Here is a 21,316-nt window from a genome sequence, read left to right as displayed (position 1 = left end):
AACCTTTTAATCAAAAATATAATGGAAAAAAAAAAATTATTAGACGAAAAAAAGGCTACTCGCTACTAATAATTCACAATATAGAGAAAACGTAATAAAAGCAAAAAGTAATGTTTGAGTTAAATTATTGTGTATAATAACGTAGTGTTAGTTGTGCTCAATGTATCTTTGTTTGTACACAATTTTAATACAATATTTCACATTTCAAGTGTCTGTTCAGTCATTAAAATATACATCAAAGGAGTAATTGGTGATGTGAATTGTGTCCATCAGCCATTTCAACCCAGTATTTAAATTGTTAGTTAATAACAACATATTATATTAGATAATATACTGAGTGTGAGTACGATCACTAATAAAATATCTTACATTTTCATTATCATCATGACCAAAACTGGCCTTGTCCGTGATTCTCACCCATACTTTATATCTTAGCTTCAGAGATAGTTAGAGTACTCAAATGTGGTAGTTAGTTTTGTTTCATAAATTAAGGTAATTGCATCAAATTGTAGCTATATATCTGTAACAGAACTGAAGATCCAAATTACAGTTTGAACAAGCTGATTGAGGGAATTCGCACTAACTCTATAGTTCACTGATCACTTCTGTTTAAAATATTGATAGAGAGTTATTTTTAAAATATGGAAAGCAAGCAACTGGGACCACACAGCATATGTATTTAGAACAATTTTTATTAAAGGATTGGGGGTCAAAAAACTATAATTTGATGGATTGCAATTCATGTACACTTGATAACAAATATACAACTTCAACCTATTATGGTCATTTTTAGTTCTGTTATATCAACAGAACTACAATTTGATACAGTTACCTTATTTTGCTAAACAAAATTAACTATTTAATTTGAGCACTCCACTTTTTTCAGAAGTTGAGGAATAAAGCATAGGTAAAACCACTGATGAAACATTTTACATTTTTACCATAGTCATAGCCAAAACTGGATTTGTTACTGATTCTCACCTATGCTTTAATTTGTCAGTTAGTTTTATTCCATCAAATAAGGAAACTGTATCAAATTGTAGTTATGTAGCTATAACAGAACTGAACATGTACATAACAGGTTGAAATGGCATTTGTGTCAATAAGTATAAACAGATTTCTAAATTCTTAAGTAAAACCCCTACTTACTCTGTGTATTCATTTAAATACTTTATAGTGGAATGCCCCTGAATCAGCTGTGGCAGTTGGGCACAGTTTGTACTACATTATCCTACACAATCATTTTTTTGAAGAATCATCTTTCTGTTAGAATTTTACTATATTTATCAGTGTAGAGCACTCACTGCTCAGTACTATAGAATATTACCCCATAGAGCGCATGCAAGAGCAATAAGTATTATATTATTACACATTTTACTCATCATCCTCATATATTCTTAAATTTTTCACTTTTGAATGCATCAAAGTAAAAATAACCTTAAAATTACCATTTTACAACTTTTAAGAATACTCAGTATATATGGTAGGAATATAGATAATTTTGTATTAGGAACATACAAATTACCTTGAACGGGTACGTTACGAACACTTTAATTAATGTTTTTATACAATATTTGTAATAACTTGCCTGAAGATCCTCAGTATATATTATACTTAACACAAACTTGTGTCATGATGAACCGGCTGTCGATGATAATCGGATATTGAAATACTATATACTATATAGATGTACTACTGCTGCTTTTTAAGTATATCTGCTGCAACACACAGGCACACACATATATGTTTATATGCATTAACAGCGTCCCATACACCGCCTGTAGTACAGGCCCTGTACGCTACCAGAATAATTTTGTGATGGGCACGGGATGATCAGGCAAAAGAGAATCACGCAAATATTGTAGGTGCACTATACCAATTCACAGATGACGTGACAGAGATTGTGCTGCAGAGTACTGGGTAAACGGTGCATGTTGGTCGTATTATTGCCAAGTTACTGACTTTACTGATTTTCATGTGAATTTCAGACTATTATCGCTTTTATTTGAGGAAATATAACATGAAAAAGTAATGGAGCAATTATTAGGTTTGAGGACCATAGAATAGTACCTTGTTTGTTCTCTCCGTACGTATGTCTAATTGTAATAACTTGCCTTAACCTAGTTAGGCAGAAAAAGCAGAAAAAATTTTGAAAGTGTCAAAAAATTGTTTATTTTTTTGGTTATAAGCAAATTACATAGGTGATACAGTGGTTTCAGCACTGTTTAGAAACCATGATGACTTTCCCCCTCTACAGCAAAAATCTTTTAGATAAATTCCGTTCACAACTGTTAAAAAGGTGAAGTACTGCTTGCGACTAGTAACTACGACAGTGCACAAAAACGTACCCAGCTCTAGGTGTATAAGGATTATCGAAAAAAATGTTTCATTCTGCAAAATATTGAATATCGAAAGTCACGATCAGACATACTCTGTATAGCTGGAGCCTTGCAAGTGTGCAAGAGAGGACTACATAAGTACACAGCTGCTCTCGAGCTCTCGACTTTTCTTCCTTCTACGTAACAGTTTGGAATGAGCAGCCTATCTTTAATAATTCTATGACTAAATTCACGTTTATCCATCGCGATAGATCGTGGAAAGTAGTAATTTTTGTTAGGTATCAAGTATTGCAACAAATGCAATAATCTTATTTAAAGAGAGATAACTCATAGGGCACAGCCGTATTAGATTAGAGTAAGAACTCAGTTAAATGCATCTAATTTGTTGTTAACAGTAAAATCTTAAAGCAAAAGCTATGACAGTATACTTACTTAAAAGATGAAAAGCTGATGATGCGAGGATGAAAAATTTTTTTTAGTATTGATAATTTACATATCAACAATGCAGGGATTAAAAGTTAATATACATTTTCTAATGATGCAAGGATTTATAGATAAAAATGATCTTCAGTAATGTAAATTAACCTAGAAATGATGTAGAGATGAAAAAAACATTGATATGGGGCAAGAGAAGCGGCAAGCTTGGCTTAGAGGGCACTGGAGAGAAGAGCCTCCAGTTCGCAGTAGAAAATATATCTGCAGATATTTCTTCAAAACATGGCACTGCTTGTAAAGATATCCTTTCTGTTCTGAAATGCTCTAATCTTAAGTAAATCTCATTCATTAAAAAATCTTCTCTTTAGCTCTGAGTTGAGCTTGCCAAGTTATCTCAGTTGCTAACTCGCTAACTTCATTGCAAACTTACTTATTAATGATGCAAGAATAAAAAATTTCTCTGTCACTGTAAATAACAAGCATTTTTTAATGCAAGGATTAAAACCAAGCTTGGTGCTAAATTTACTTATAAATAATGCAACGATAAATTCTATTTACTATATACAATAAATTCTATTCTATTTACTATTTACTATATTAAATTCTATTAACATACATGCATTACCCTATCAAAAATATCAATGCTTTAATCAGCTGATTTAAATGAGATCAACAAAAAGATTGCTTCTTTACTCAATAACGTGACAAATGATATATACAAGCTTTGATGGTACGGAAAAAAATGATAATACTGGTTTACATGTGTTACAGCTTGAGTATTAATATACGTTATCACCACCTTTGGTTCCTTTTAGTTCACATATGTAACTTGATATAGATAATTCTCTATATGTTTACTCAAAATCTCAACATTAGTGAAGGTTTATGTAATAGAATCGAGTAATTTTTTTAGAATAACTTAGTAACGTATTAAAATATGAGATTTTAACTGATGACCAAACAACAGATATAATATTTCTCAATCGAATCACATAATGTTTCTCAGAAACTGACTATCATTTTGTACTTGAAAAAAAAAGAAAATTAACTTGGCTTTCGCAACTGCAAACAAATAAATTTAAAGGACAGACTTATTACGAAATTGCCGTTGACAAAGGCGTTCAGTAAATCAGCAATACATTTTTAATAATTAGTAAACTTTTAGCTAATTTCACGCAAAAAGATAAGGAGAGGCAAAAAGCGAGTACTTTAAGGAACGTAGTTTAGTCCTTATAATTACTTTGGATCCTTAAGAAGAAAAGTTTTTTGCACTCTCTGGGCCTAAAGTGATTTACAGGTCACCAAATGGGCGAGAAATTGCACTTTGCACCCAGAGTATGAAAAACAGTACACGCGACTCCGGCACAAACATACAAAAACCACGTCTTTCGAGCGCTTACGTTTGCACTTTGTGCCCTAGTGACGTTATGTACCATTGAAATATGTTCTTAATGACGTATCTAACGACGTCTTTAAAGACTTTATTATATTATGTAGCCAATAAAATTTTGTCAAAATTCAATAAATAGCTAAAACTAATCGAGAATCTCCCATTATACGAGCTTGTAATTTGGATTTTGATCGTAATCACGTGACATATAAGCTAAACGGAATTACATATAAAGTTATGACATTTGATCCAGCCCTTAAAAATCATTCTTTTTTTTTTGAGATCAGCAGGCCTCTTCTGTCTACAACCATTTGCTGGAATCTTAGATAACAATATCATAAAAAAAGCTCACCTGAGATCTTTTTCTGTAACAAAATGTTAAAAATGTATTTTACGGTATTCAAGCTTGTCCCGTTGTTGTTATTATAGACATATGTAATAGATCGCGTAAGGCATCAAAGTTACTAATGTTAGATAGGGGAAGCACGAGGATCTCTTTCTCTTTCTAATATCATGTTGTCTCTCTAACTGGAAAGAGGACGACAGAGGTGAGTGGATCTGACATGGTAGTAAAGCTTGGCAAAAGTCACAAGTAGATCTACTCTTACCTTTCTTCTACTCACCTTCCCCCAGTGAGAGAAACAGCTATACTTTCTACTAGATCAGAACAATTTACAGAAGAAAGCAGTAATTCTGAAGTGGCTGGCCACTTTTTTCAAAGTTATGCCAGCTAAGATAAACTTCCAGAGCAAAATGCTAAAGAAACATCAACACTGAACTATTAAAGAAGTATAGTGGAAGTATCTTAGAGATTGTTGTGTAAGGAAAAAAAAGATTTAAAAGTACGTCTTAAGTAGATCTTCTGCTTCAGCCTCCTTTAATAAAAAGTCAAGGTTTTCAACACTTCGAATTAATACAGTTTCTAGATGAATTTTTCAAACGTGGTCAGTTGGTACTTATAATTCTTTCAAGATTATTCTACAACAGTGTTAATAGAATTGTGTTTGTAGAACTACAAGTGATGTGAGTAATATAAAAAATGAAGAAGACAGTGAGCACACTGACGACGAATTGGAACCGATGCAGACAACTGATGAAAGCAATTTCAGCCTTGATGAAGATGAATTAAGTGTTATTGTAGCAGCACTGTCTTTTGTTTCTCAATAAAGTTCCATTATTACAAAAGAATCGTTACTACAACATGGCCTAGTACCACGTGTTCGACAGAATAAATATTTGTTAATTTCGTTAATTATATTCGCTATGCATCTATGTTACTTGGCACCGTCAAGTGAGAGAAATTGTCTCTCGCTAAGATCGCCAGAATGCATGGAGCCTTATAGGAAAATTTTTTAATAAATTTAAAAAAAGGTCATTAAGAGTGAATTGACCAAATGAATTAGTGATTTGAGTGTGTATTATGTTAGTGTGCAGTAATAAATTTTGTTTGGTGTTGTCATGTGTACTGCAAGATTGGAAAAAATAAAAACGTGGGTCGCGACTGTGAAAACACAGCATTTGTGAGTGTATATACATGCTTACACTTGTGTAAAGCTTTAAGGACACAAGTCATCCACGAAAACGTAATATAAATGTATAAAAATTAACCTAACCTGTCATTAATATTTATGTTTATTGAACACTGTGTTGTGAGAAATAGATAGATGTCAGCAGTACTTGTGTTTCTCAAGCTGCACACAAGTACAAGCATGTATATGCACTTATATAGCCTGTGTTATTACAGTCAAAATCCATGTTTTTATTTTTTCCAATTTTGTAGTACACATAACAACACCATAAAAAATTTTTTATTGCACACTAACATAATACACGATAAAATCACTGATTCATTTGATCAATCCACTTTTAATAACCTTTTTTTATAATTTATTTAAAAAATTTCCTGTAAGGCTGCATGCATTCTAGCGATCTTAGCAAGGGACAACTTTTCTCACTCAACGGCGCCACCTGACATAGACGCATAGCGAATATGTACAGTTATTATTGTGCTAAACAACTACTGATGTTTATAGTTTATTACAGGGCTCAAAAAAGACTCCATACGGACAATGTTTTTCAAACCTAATTCTTGAAGTCAATAAGTGACGCTGGGAAAACACTCAGTGGGATTAAGGGAACCCTAATTCAGCTAGAAGCAGTTTTACGAAAAATGCCATATGCACACCATAGAACTCTTGAATTGCAACTGCTTTGGATGGCTTCCGACAAGGAGCAAGAGTTGGAACTAGTTAAGTGAAGTATATTTAAGCAGTAAGAATCATGAAATTCGTCTTCTTCTTGAGATGATATATTTTTATTAATCAAACAATAAAAGGAAGATCATTGCAATGTGTTAGTTTTATATAACATTATTTGCAAATGCTTCATACTAAAATAAATTCTCGTCTGATTTATCCCATTTCCATTTAACAGTTCTTTTCGTTAAAAAATATTGAGCTACAGTTTCTCTACAGCAGTTGCTCGATCGGCTTTGTGTTATTATCTTCTCTACTTTATCTCTATGGTTCAACCTTAACGTCTGTTTGAAACCGGAAACTCACAAGTGTGGAGTTAGTTCTTCTCAAACCCGGAACAGTGCACTTTCAACGTTGTTTCAGCTGCTGTTTTCAAATTTGTATACATTTGTTTCTAATGAAAAACTTTAAGAGATTCTAAATAAAATTCATTTTTTTTACATTAAAGGACTAGAACGCCAGATCGGCCGTTATGGCATCAGCAGCCTTTTTTCTAGAGATTTTAGTTATGCCCCATAGAGCAAGTAGCGTTAGTATCGGTGGATTGTGGGAAGCTTCAATATATATGAATGCATTATTCTAGCGAAAACCGTATATTCCGTGGCCCATTTTATAACAAAGTCACATGGGTAAAATAGAATTTAGATCATGAAAAAGTTTTCCTTTAGTTTTAGATGCAAAAAAGGGGCTAAAATAGCGTTACCGGCTTACGTCTCATTACAAAATTTGCAGTTTCAACGACACCTGGAAGCAAAATGCAGAGCTTTTTATTTTTCTACGGCAAGGGACCTTGAATTATGTAACGCAAACATCATTTTCACGCATTTTGAAAAACCAAAAATATTGTGTCTAAGGATTTAACAGTGTTTAAGTTGCAGGATCGAAATATAAGAAATTTAACGTTTTAACAGAGAATGTGCTCACAACTGCAAAAAAATAAACTTAAACGTTCTAATTTCTATGTTTTATATTCTACAGCAGTCAATGATGTTGAAGAAATTTTTCCCGATTTTTCCAACCTGCTAAGCCACTACTACAGGCTCTCGAATTTGAAACTGTCCAAATTTTTATCTCCCTAAAATAAAAACTAAGAGCTCGTACCACTAAGGAATGTCATACAACTTTTTAAAGCGTTCAGTTGTCGACTCGGAAGATGGTGGGTTAAAATGAAGCTGTGTTGTATGTGATATGAGTGCAAAGGCAAAGTTTGATTTCCATTTGGTGCATCATAATCTCGTTTTTTTAACGATTTTACAAGAGCCTGTAATGCTCTTTTTATTGTTCAGAGCCCATAACGCTATCCTTTTAACGATTTAAAACGCTTTGTATCTTCGTTTAATGTTGCATTATCGACTCGCATAGTGGAATGGTATGGTATGGTATTTGGCTTTCGCTATATCAAAGACCTTTTTGCTTTTAAATTGTGGCCCTAACTGCATGGAGTGCAAGTCTTTCATGCGAGCCTGTTGCAAAGTTCCGCTCAGACGACTCGGTCATTCATCCTACTGGGTACTATTTTCAAAGCGCAGCGATTGTCTCAAGCATACCCTAGCTATTATCAAATTTAATGGAAAGATATTTTAATAACCATCTAACTAGCTGTACCGACTTCCTTATAACCGACAGTCACTTTACCCGATAAGCTGTTTTCCAGGTGTCAGCTTTCCTTTGAAAAGGAAGCCCCTGGAGCTTCATTTTCGACGGGATTTGAACCCATGACCCCTTGAGTATCTCCGGCAAGGAGGCCAGTGACTTTATCTCGGTTATAATAAGCAGGGCCCAAAAAGTTTCAGCTTATTATGGTCAGGGACAATACAAAAAAAATATTTTAACAATTCAAAATCTGTTCAAAGTGTTTGTTCATTCTGGCCCTGGAAGTATGCCGATTTCTGTAAAATGATCCACATATGTATAACTTTGCATCGCTTTGCTGGTCACACGATGGCTCTGCGTGGTTAGATCATCCTAACCGCTAGTAGAGTGAGGAACAGTATAAACTTTTTTGAATCAATTTTATGTTATACATATGCCACGATTTTAGCCGTTACTGCCTCTTATACCTCACTTTCTTTCCACAGGATAACTTGCCGTCTTATATACACTATAAAGGGATGCGTGGCTGTTTCCAGAAGTTACTGATTGACTTTGCTATTTTTGGGACTAACTGAACAAATTTATTGACATATAAGACATATAGACTGCTTGTTCCTATACATATATGATGCTGAAGCTCGAGTAAAAATAGATGCAGCATTGAGCGTACATATCTGCTTTTTTCGTACGTTGCCAGTGGTTCAGTCGAGAAAATCCCTGAACGTTGATAATGTGCGAAAGAGGCAGATACCAACGCCTGGTGATGTGTCTACATTCATGTCAGCATCGTTCATAGCAACGAGCAGTCTATGGTTCTTATACGATTATGGGAGAATTTTCGTCTGCGCAAAAAAATATAATAGAATGCACCATAGGCCAAATCTTGCGATGTACATAAAGAGAGAGATAACTACCAGCGAGTCCTTCGGTGTCCTTGTCTAATGAGTGTATATACATTCGATCAGCTGCATATAGGTAGGTACACAATTTTACTAACTTCATAGAAGCTAACTACAGAAAAGTTGATACGCATGTATTCATTAGACAAAGACACACGTTGACTTGCAGTTAGCCTCTTCTTTCGCTCTGCATATCATTAAATCGCATTCATGGCAAATATCAAGGGTAAAAGGAGAATAATATTATAATATATTATATTTTTTCGAAAACATTGGTTGAGATGTTTCTGAAAAAGTATAGAACATCGATACACTACTTTTTTCTGCTAATATTCTTGATATTTTTGTTATTCCATAATTCTTTGCTTTTATCGCAATCATCGCATTTGCATGTGAAAGATATAAGAAAAAATGTATGCGTATAAATGTTACTCTCTACTGCTTTTACGGCCCATGGAGTCCCAAAAACGGTGTCTTCAGGTACAATATTTTTTTCCGCCCTTTATTTATCTATGATGATAACGCCAATTGACTATGGGGGGGGGGAAAGAAAACTTAAACCTCGAGAGAAAACAGTGCAGATACAAAAACGGCCGATCTGGCTTTTTATGCAAGATGAGTATAATCTATATTCTTTTAACGTGATCAGGACATGTGCATCAGAAGAATTTGTCCTAGTATAAACAACTTTACAAATGGACACCCGGTCAGGAATCAGAAACGCAACGATTAGTTGGAAGCGTTAGTCATTCCCTACTTCATCCCATCCTTCTTCGTTTTCCATTCATAGTGCCCTAAGTATAGTGCCTATAGAACAGAGTCGAATGTATAGCACTACAATAAAAAAAATATATATTTTTAGGTATAAGTATCCATTAAGAGTAAATGGTCCAAGTACTGCGCGTGGAAATTTTCGGCTGTGCTAAATTATTTATTCCTCTATGTTCTAAGGTGTAAATTAAAGTAATTTTATTTGATCGGCATCTTGTGCGATTAATACGAAAAACATTGTCCATTGTGTTGCTTACATTTTTTGTAAAATAATTATTTTAGGGTTGAGATCACTTGCTTCTATTACTACGCACGGTTATAAAATTTGCACCAGTTACTGCACGCCAAAATACTGCGTAGGTATCTCCAATAAGGTTTTCATGTTAAGGCTTGGATCCAATTACTGTGCACCAATTACTGCGAACAGCCACGAAGTTTTGTAGGTTAGATTGATTGAAAATTATATAATTACATAATTATGTATTTCATGATGTAAAGTATTGAACAAAATTCTAGATTAAACGTTATAAATGTCCAAACATGTTATAATGCTTGAGTCCAAAAGTTTTTCAGTCTGTTTTTTTTATTTTGTATTATTGACAAGTAGACAGTAATTGGTGCCTGTGCGGTAATTGAGTCATTAACCCCTATATATTTTTCTATCATTATGTACATATTAAAAGATAGTTAGCTACAAAATTTAGCTATTAATACAACTGTAATAACTGTTATAATCACCTACAATGTAGCTGTGAAAATCTGTTTCTTAAATAAGGATTTTAGAAAATATAAAATGCACCTCCATCCTGGTGAAGAAAATTTCCACATTTGAATTCTTCAAAATAACTAGGAGCTGCAGCAGACGCTCTAACTGCTTCCCACAACTTATGTTTGTAGGATCCTGCATACTGACTTTCTATACCAATCGGTATTGAGTAGTTTCTGAAGACGTATGCCATCACCCTTTCGTGATTGACTATAGCAGAAACAGCTGAGAACTATTATTAAATTACCATTAAATAACACTTTGATATCATATGCAAATATAACAAAAATAAAAGTAACTACTTTTGGCGTATTCGGGTCCCGTGTGGTTTTAATTAAATTTTTTATGCCCAAATTTTCCTGCAACATTTGTTCCCACAACTCCGTATTATAATATGCGTGGCTCCATACTAGGTTACTGGTACCTCGTAATGTGCTCTGCGTGAATATTTTTGTACTTAATTCTTTATACAGTTCTGAAATTTCATCTAGTGATTTCCTTTGGTGGCTTCCTAAAAATATCGTTTTAAACTTATTAATTAAGGACGTAATATGTTTTTAAGGTTATATTAAAGAAACATTTAAAAAAATGTATGGTAAAAAACTTTTAACATCTTTTAAATTGTTCAATACTAAAACTACTAATCAAATTGGGTACCATGGCTGTACTAAAAAACCATTTATGTTGCATAATGTTATTGACTGTTGGATCGAAGTGCCAACTTAGATTTGCCTTAAAGAACATGCCAACTTGGAGAAAAATTTTTTTAAGTTATATGTTTGTGAAAACGTTCTGCAATAAGGTAAACCAACGATGCCAGAATTATGAAAATTTTTTCGGTTTATGTCTTATCGTAGTTTGCTAATGCAATAAATTTGAAAATAAAATAAAACAAATATATGTACATATTTTGGTGGATGCCACGGTCCGTTAAAGATATTAAAGTGAAAGTAAATTTTACAAGAATTATGAGGGGAGCGGTGGGAGGCGGTGAAGGGTCAAGAAAAATGCTGCAGAACGGTAGGGGTATGTAACGGGGCCACTGGGGACTGTAAGGGTCCAGACAAAAAGTAAGCTAAGCTGAAATAAGAGAGAAAACGCCGGAGTTTTACTTTATTTTGTGGGGGGCAGTGGGGGATAAATGAGTGTATGTGGGGGGTTGTGGACGGCTGAAGGTATTTTGGCAGTTTGTGTGGAATGCTTTATACAGACGACTAACTTATATAAAAAAATATATATCTTTCTATATAATGTAGTTATTTAGATGGAAAATTTTGCACAAATTTCCTATAATCCATCCGCAGCCAACACACAGTTTTCCACATAACAAGGTAAAATTTAACCGCTTATACCGTTGTATTGACACTTTAAATTTGTTTTTAGAAACCTCTCACAGCCCCCTGCATATCTTACATAGCCTCCCACATACTTTTTCTTGTTCCTCCATAGCTCTCTATGAACTGAGTATCAATAAATTATATTTTCTACACAATAATTTATACTTAATTTGAAAGATTATTTTTTTAATCTACTATTCTACACTGCTAAGAAGGCGAATAGATGGACTTTGTACATATTGATAAATATTGAAATAATGTTTATGTATGTAATAATAAATGTGTAATATATTTAAAAACGTAACTTGGCGAAGATTTAATTGTTTTAATTCATTAATGAGTATAAATTTCTCGGTGCATTTAACTGTTAACGTTAATATTATTATAAAACAATGTGGAATTCATTCTTTCTTATATGAATTAATATAACATGATACAATTACATAAAAAAATAAAAACTTTACACCATTATTAAGTAATGCTTACAGTAGAAGTATCGTTTAACTTTAACATGTTATGTAAGTTACCAATAAAACACGGCTACATCATAACCGTAAAAAGGCAAGACCCACCGTTATCACCATGACAAATGTGTACATTAATATATAATAATCAACTTTGCATTAATATATATATTCCTACATTATACAATTATATAGACCAAAGAAAGTCTCAATGCCCCTCGCTTCTTCTAAGCCCTCCTTAGCTACCCGTTAATTCACATAGTTATTCGCTTACCTTTGGGTGATTTTTGATACAATTATATTAGAGCACGCTATCCCTCGCTTTCTCTAAGCTCCCTTCAGCTCCCCCTCAGAACCCCTCTCTACTTCCTCCTGCACCTCCCAATAATATATGTATAAATAATATATTATGTAAAAACATGACATATATACATATATATAAATATATCAATGTTGTCATCTGTTTTATCAACTCCTATATATGCTAGTGGGGCTGACGCCCCCCACTAACAGATTGAGTAGACATATAAACAACATTACTTGGGTAATTATCAATGCAGGCTGAGAATGAGTTCACAACAGCAGGAATTACGACTCACAAAGGAGTAGATAAAACAGATGATAACATAAATATTAATTTTCCGATAGAATTTTTCAATAATATCAGAGAAGGTCTTTCACCACACGAATTAAAATTAAAAATAAATGCTGTAGTTATGTTAATTAGAAATGTAAGTATATCAGACGGTCTTTGTAATGGCACAAGATTAGAAATAACAAAATTATTTAAGTATAATATAGAAGCAGGAATAATAACGGGAGAAAAAAAAGGAAGCAAAGTTGACATTCCTAAAATAACATTGAATACTAGCACTTCATCATCATTACCTGTTGTCTTCTACAGAAAACAGTTTCTCTGTGTATCAGCATTTTCTATGACTATCAGTAAATTACAAGGACAGAGATTTGACTTCTTAGAATTGTATATTTAAAAACCTTTATTCTCTCACGGACAATCGTACAATGCTTTATCAAGATGTAAGAATCCAAAAAGAATTTATATTTAAATTGAATCCAAGAATATATAAAAAAATGGAAACATTTTTTGGAAAGAAATTTTTCAGTAATTTAAAAATATGTAACTTCAAAGATCGTCACATTCAATCAAGCATATGTTGATTCATAAAAACCATAAAAAAAATGTGTAAAAAATGTGGAAAGGGTTTTAAAAGAACGGACGGGTTAAAACGACACATAAAATGTTACAACATTAAACTAATAGAATGAATTAATGTTTCAGAAGCTTGACTGTGTTTGTCTATTTAATTATACCTGCTCCTGAATTCTGTCTTTTTGTAAATAAAGTCCTTAGTTAATCAAGAATTTTATATTTTGGTAAAGTACACATGGACCAGAAAGAGATTCCAAATGTAAAAGTTCGATTAAGTTAAACGAATAATGGTCCTTCAGAGACATATAGTGAGTAAGGAGCAGAGAATAGACAGAGGGGACCTATGATTAGTGACTTAAAAAACCCTAAAAACGAGGTATGACTTGGGTACTAAATTACATATATTTTTTAACATTTCAGATGGTAAAATTTTCTATAAATAAGTATTTTTTGGGGTGGAGGTCGGAGAGGCAGGTGGAGGGGAAGCGTGGGAGAACTGCGGAGAAGCGGAGAGGAGGTGACTTAAATATAATTTGATCAAAAATGACGTAAAAACAAGCAAATAACTATGTGAATCAAAAAGGATCTGTGGGGCAGCAGAGGGGGGCTGAGAATCACTTTCGTCAATACAACTAGACAATATATGGATATATATGTATATATATATAACATGTATAAATACAAATTTTGTTACTTTTGTTGATATTGGAAATTAAATTGAATATGTAAATATGTATATGTATATATATATATATATATATGTATATATATATGCATATATACATACGTACCCATATGAATATATACCTTTTTATATTATATAGTAATTTTAGAGGGTCATTCCACACAAACCCTCCCTCTTCTTCCCTTCTTTTCACCACTTCAGCAGCCCTTAAGCATCTCTCTAAATTAAGTAAAATTTGAACAGGTTTTGCGTAATGTTGATCGAGTTGAATTTTTTGTTAGCCCCTCTCCACCTCTTTTTGAATTCCACTTAATTACCACGCAAGATTTTAATAAGACCCCTTCAGCTCCTTATCTACCCCCGAAGCCCCCCATAAATAAGATAAAAATTTTATTAGGTTTAACTATATTTTTATTCAGCTCTCTTAGCCTCCTCAGACACACCACATAATTTTATAACCTAATGACCCGATAACCCAATAAGCTTTCCTTACAATTTTAAAATACCTGTTTTTACCCACCTGAAAAATAAAGATAGAGTTTAATGTGTTATTACGTCTGTCATACCTTTAGGAAAGCCATGTGGCATTACGTATGGTTTTACGTATGGCATTACATAAGGGATTTTAGCTTAACATTGCAATATGCTATTTAATTTGAAAAAAACACATGGAATAATGAATTGGAAGGAGAAAAAAAAATGTTGTCATCTGGAAATAACTGCAGAATACTATTATGCGTCATTAACTGTGAAAAATTAGTGTTACTATCCAGATGATAACTCTAAAACAAGGTGATTTAATTAATATTGTAGAAATAAAAAAAAAAATTGAAAAATTGAATTTTTTTATACAGAGGTAAAATCGACTTAACCCCCTTGTTTTGGAGTTATGATCTCAATGGTAAGACAAATTGTCAATTGCAAATAACGTATATTATTTTGCAGTTATTTCTAAATGATGAAAATTTTTTCTTTTTCCAATTAGTAATTCCATGTATTTTTTTACATGGAATTATATATGGCATCACCAAGCTAAAATCCTTTATGTAATGCCATATGTAAAACTACGTGTAATGCCATTTGGCTTTCCTAAAAGTATTACAGAAGTAATTCTACATAGAATTCCGTCATTTTTTTTAGGTGGGTAGCCTTTCATTAGCAGCATCTTCAAATGAAGTAAAATTATATCAATAATCATATCATTTAAAGTTTAATTACTTTTTGCACCCCCACTCTCAGCTACCCATACATTTTTTCAGAAAACCTTTTAGCCTTTCACGATTTTTAAACAGCTACTTTTTACCATTTCTTAGCTGCACGTAATTATTTCTTATTTAAGTATAATAATTATTCTAACTGTATAATTAAGCACATTTCCATACTCTCAGTTTTTATCTGATTTTTATTAAGTTGAATTTTTGTTTAGTCCATGACTACCCCACACACTCATAACTTTATAACCCAATAACCAGATAATTTTACACAATTGTGAAGACCTGCTTTCAGTCACCCTTCTGCCGCATCTCTAAATGAGGTACAATCATATCGTTTTTCATGTCATTTCTAGTTATATGACTATTTTCACCTTGCGTCTCAGCTTTCCTTACAGTTTTAAGAAAGCCCCTAATTTCTTGAACATTAGCACATTTTTACACCACCGTTACAGTAGTGCTATGGCACACTGATTTTTTTTTTTACATTTTCTAAAAGCTTATGAATTGCGTTGTTAAATATGTATAAGAACATAACATTATATTTGTATACTTAATCAATAAGAACGCATAAACTTTTAAAATATTTAAACGGTGAACCACGATCGTGGACCTATTTACCACAAAAAGATAGAAATCATAGTTATTGAAATATGTCAAATAATGCGCATCGTCTTAAAACAATATTTAAATAATAATTTCATTGATTTAATATATTTATTTACTACTTTAATAAACTGTGCAAGAATGTTATATAACATAAAATTTCATAGCTTTGCTACTGTAAAGAAATTGAATGTTTTTTATCAACTTTAGATAAGTTAACGTCGAAAATTTCGTTCGAAACATTATCTTTTATTTCTAAATTAATGTCACGTTCTATTTAAAAATAAATTCTATTTTATTTTCTACATCTTGATAACCACGACATAAAATTGACCATGCAAAAACAGTGGTTTTTTCGAACAAACTTCAATATTATTAAAACTTGGACCTTGAGATTTATTGATAGTCATTGAAAACACTAAGACTAAAGGAAAAAGTTTTCTGTATAAAATAACAGGAAATGATTAATTTCCTGCATTAAGAGTTATTTTTGGTATAAAAACCCTATTTCCAATTTTTTTTCGAGTTATAATTTTAGCTTCAATATTGTTATTAGAAAAATTTGTAATTCGTAATCTTGTAATGTTACATAAGCCATCCTCTATACTTAAATTTCGTATTAAAATGACAATTGCTACAATTTTTAAATTAAGCTTATGCGATGATAAGCCCTTACGATTAATGTTTAGAAATTTAATTAGAAAATTTATGTAAATATCATTATCAGATTTATCAACATCCTTGTAAGGAGTATGATCTATGCTGTAATATGTTTTCATTTCTCTGTTTACACGATTTGAAATTTTATTATTTAAAAAGTTAGTATATTTGTTATGAAAAGTAAGTATAATGCTATTTATTAAAAAGTTAATATCCTTACCAAAAATATCGGAACAAACATCAGTAATTATCCATTTATTTGGTACTTGAAATTATTCAATTTTTCCTTCGCCAGTATCTCATTATAATTTTTAAAATAATTTGTCAATTGAACGAATATTAATATTGAGTTTTAGAATACGAAACAACGACCAAAGATATGATACTTGAATACTTTTTTGTACTTGTATGATCATGCTTTTATCACTATTTTTTAAAACAAGGAGGATCTGTCTAAAATCGCCACCTAAAAGAATTAACTTATTACCAAAATGGATGTTTGTATCACTTAAGTCACTTAATGTTCTTTCAACTAATTCTTAGATTTTCAGAGTTAAATTCTAAGAACGAACTTTCTCTATTGGTTAAGTCCAATAGTACACGAAATGTTCTACGACTGGTCATTTGTTTTGGAAGTAATATTGATGTTGTACAAGTCCATGCCACAGATAAAACGTTTTTTTCACGAGAAATGAAAGAATAAATTAGCGTGTCATATAGAAACGTTTTTCCGAACCTTTTGGGCCACCAATAAAAAAAATGTTATCTGTTTGTTCACATATAATTATAAAAATGTAATTTGATCTTCATTTAATTTATCTAACATTGAATTATACGTTTGAGTACAAGTAACAATTTCTTTTGTGGCACTGGTTTCTTTCATTTCAATTTTTGTTGGTGGGGGTTAATTAAAATTATTACATGATTTGTATTCTAATTGTAAAATTTCATATATATGTAAAAGTGCACGATTTCGATTATTGTCCAGTAAATCTTCCATGAAATAATTTTTGTATGTTTTCCAAATTTCATCTCTTCAAATGTTTTCTGAAATTAGTAACCAAACAAATAATTTTTGTAACTGATATGGTAACATAACACTATTGGCTTCATTAAAAATATCATCATTTCGGCTATCATGTTCTATTAACCCCATTGCTATTGCAGTATCTTTAAATGTTGGATACATTATCTTGTTGAAAGTTTTTAAATTCTTAAATAATGTTTCTCCGTTTACTTTATTTAGTATTAGAAAAAAAATTGTTGATGATCTTTAGGAAATTGTATGTTTAATCTTCCTTTTGGTGTATTTGATTTCGTATTTGCCAAATTTTGAGCTGGTTATTGGAATCAAAATACTTTAGAATAGATACATATTCTATTTATTTCCCAAACTCATCAATTTTTTCTAAAATTATTTTATAAATCAATAAATAAGTATTAATTAGAATTGCACTGCTTCTGTATTTACTCTTAAACTACTTTACAAAGATTCATGAGTTATCATAACTTCAAAAAGTAAACTAAAAAAATTAAGTACTTAACTGATTAGAAATTAGGGGATTGGTGGAGCCCTACGCGGGGGGTGGAGCCCCACTAAAAATGTATATATATATACATGTGTGTGTGTGTGTGTGTATGTTTATTGATAGTGACTTATAAGGACTTTCCGTGCTTTTAACATATATATTATTAAACATCGAAGAATTATGCGGACGTCCACATAATTCCATTTTTGTCCTCATAATAACCCTTACATACACGTGATTGTCCGCATAAGTCACTATTGATGAACACACATACACACACACACACACATATGTATTTAAAACAATCTATGTGTAATAAAGTACCCAAGTCGTACCTCGTTTCTATGGTTTTTCAAGTCACTAATCACAAGTTGCCCTTTATAAATAAATGAGCAAAAGTGAGTATAAGGTTCCTCTCAACTCATCTAGTTATTCACTTATTTTCATGTGATTTTTGAGACAGTTAAATTCTAACAAGCTCTCTTCTACTCCTTCTGCTTCCCTTAGCACCCGTCCACCTCCCTTATTTGTGTAAACTCTTTTTGATCCATCTTCAGTGTCTACAAAAATAAAATTTTTGGTTCTTTAAAAATTCAATTCAACATAATTTTAATAATAATATTATTTAACTTAAAGTAAACAATCAAGCTTTTAGATCCAGAGTTATATGTATACATAAACAGTACATATAATGTATATACATAATTTGTTTTGAAAATCAGTCATTACGTAGATTTAAAACACTATACAACCGAAAAAAATTGGAGAATTTTCTTGCTACTAAAAATAAGCTAGGTCACCAAGAGATAGAAAAAATTTGTTTCCGTTAATGTAGCAAGGCTTCAAAGTTGGTATTTTTATTTAAACACTTCGTATAAACAAAAAGGTGTAACAAATAAGTGTACTATCCAAGATAAATATCATTTTTATGGTCTTACTCGTGGTTAATCACGAATATAAAATAAAGTTAGCATGATTTAAACCTCCTGCTCCTTTTTTTGTTACTTCCACAGGTAAAACACTAATTAGCGTGTTAGCTTAGTACCGATCCCAATAAGGCTTCGTGCATTATAGGGCGATCTCAGCGAGGGACAATGGGAAATGGGTGCATTTTTTTGACATTCATTCAGTCGGTCGGTCGATTGCTCAAGAAAGTATACCTATATCATATTCAGATATACTACTTGAGCAATCGGACCAACCGACCGACCAAACGTAAGAAAAAAAACACCCAATTTATCTCACTCGACGGCGCCACCTGACATAGCCGCATAGCGAATACATCGCTGGTGTGGCCGGTGTGCTTGACATTTTTGGTAATGTAGATATTCATACATTTTTGGTAATGCAGATTACATACATTACAGATTACAGCCTATTTTGTTCTTGTGCAAATGTGTCGTGTGCGTTATGGCAACTTGCTGTATAGGCCCATCACCATATGCCCATATACACGTATATGTAGTATAGAGATATCTTGAAGCATTTGGTATGATTAGATCAAGAAATGATTAGTTATTTGGATCCTGTGTGAATCAGACTTGTGCACAGTTTCTGATCAGTTTCGGACATTGTGATGCTGTTCATATAGACGCGACAGCGCAACACAGTACCATTAGTTTTAAATGGTACTGCGTAAAACTAATTTAACTTAAACGAATTTAAACAAAAAAAACGATGTCAAATAACGGTAAAATTTTTAAATAAAATTTAAATAAAAATCCGATAGCAACAACTCATAAGCATTTATAATAAATTACAAACTCATTTCAATTGCCAAACTACAGAATTTTGACGTTAAATAAAAAAATAAATAAAAAAATGAATTGATGGTAGCTAAATGCAGCACTATAATGTCGAACTCTGAAACGATTCATAATTTTAACATTTGCACTTTTCCAAAAGATACGACAGATAACATTTTTAATTTTACATACTTGTACATATTTTCATGATTTGCAAACTCAATAGTATACCTATCGTTGTCTTCATTGGGAAATCTGGGTTGGACCATAAACACTAAAAAAATGTATGAGTGAAACGAACATATTTTAATGTATTCTTATTGTGAGCATAATGTTAACTAATAAGAGCTAAACAAAACTTATTCTATCAATATAGATTTATGTAGATTAATAAAGCATTTAGCAATACAGAAAATTTCTAATTTTACGTATGTTTTTATTTTATTAGTTAAATTAAAACACAGAGTCCACCTAGTGTATGTATATATATATATATATATACGTATGTGTGTGTGTGCGCATACCATATAATATAGATCATACATGTATACGCAGTAAGTAACACAGATATAATTATCATAAACGTTTGTGTACATTTTAAGTAAAATTGGGCATATTATACGGGCATACATACATTTTTTGTTGTATGTCAATGTATTAACATTTTTTCTACCAAAGTGCGCCAAAAAAAGGAACTTTAGTTCTGCTTCATCTAACAAAGATTTCTCTTCCCGGTGGGTAAAATATTATTTAATTTATGAGAGAAAACAAAGAATTCTTAAGATTGCATGCTTATTGCCTGTGATCTGAGATATTCTTTATTTTCTCACCCCAAGTACGTTTTTACGTATGATATACATTTCCTGCCCGTATCATGATTCGTAATTTTCTGCAATCAGGAATTTATGGTTGTGGAATCACCACAAAATATATTTATATGCTCGAGTAAGTAACATATTTCTAATTTATAGTTGTATTAATAGAAGTCGGAGGTAGAGGTTATGTTAATTAAAAGATGTTTTACCATTTCACATTTTACTTTTTTTTGCCTAATGGACTTGAATAGAATTTTGCAAGTGGACTTTAAATCAATTAAAGAAAGGCGCCTAACTTTTAGATTTTTCTAAAAATACGCAATAGAGAAGCTTCATTTTAAACATAAACTCTTTTTTTGACGTCTTAAGAAATTATGAATACATCTTATTCTTTTGTTATAACGTACTTTTTCTGTCATGTGTGTTAGTCAAATCAAGTTTTAGTTTTGTCCAGATTTGAAGACACTTGATGAAGAAAGGTAAAAGATATTTGTGCATAAATAATTATTATAACACTATACGTCAACTACAAAGCCTTCTTCTAATGTTACGTCAAAGCACACTGGGCCGAATGGCCTGACTTAAGGAGGCTCGAGCGGTCTACATGCAAAATATTTTGAAAATATTGATGGAGCTGAATCTTTA

At 31.9% G+C, this 21,316-nt stretch overlaps 1 protein-coding gene across 2 annotated transcripts in view; it reads right to left on the bottom strand.

Annotated features, from left to right (window-relative positions):
• The window catches only part of LOC106638835 (calcium-independent phospholipase A2-gamma), a 170,791-nt gene that overhangs the window by 90,851 nt on the left and 58,624 nt on the right, over positions 1-21,316 (bottom strand). For both annotated transcript variants that reach the window (XM_014352200.2, XM_089598115.1), the window contains 2 exons: positions 10,751-10,959; positions 10,482-10,680 (listed from right to left, as the gene is read on the bottom strand). In XM_014352200.2, coding sequence (XP_014207686.2) covers positions 10,482-10,680; positions 10,751-10,959 — 408 coding nt within the window. The remainder of the gene's footprint in view (positions 1-10,481; positions 10,681-10,750; positions 10,960-21,316) is intronic.

Source organism: Copidosoma floridanum, unplaced genomic scaffold (genome assembly GCF_036245765.1).
Source record: "Copidosoma floridanum isolate Cflo_tuat_1 unplaced genomic scaffold, Cflo_Japanese_pri ptg000005l, whole genome shotgun sequence".
Taxonomy (NCBI): domain Eukaryota; kingdom Metazoa; phylum Arthropoda; class Insecta; order Hymenoptera; family Encyrtidae; genus Copidosoma; species Copidosoma floridanum.
This window is presented reverse-complemented; position numbering and strand designations above follow the sequence as displayed.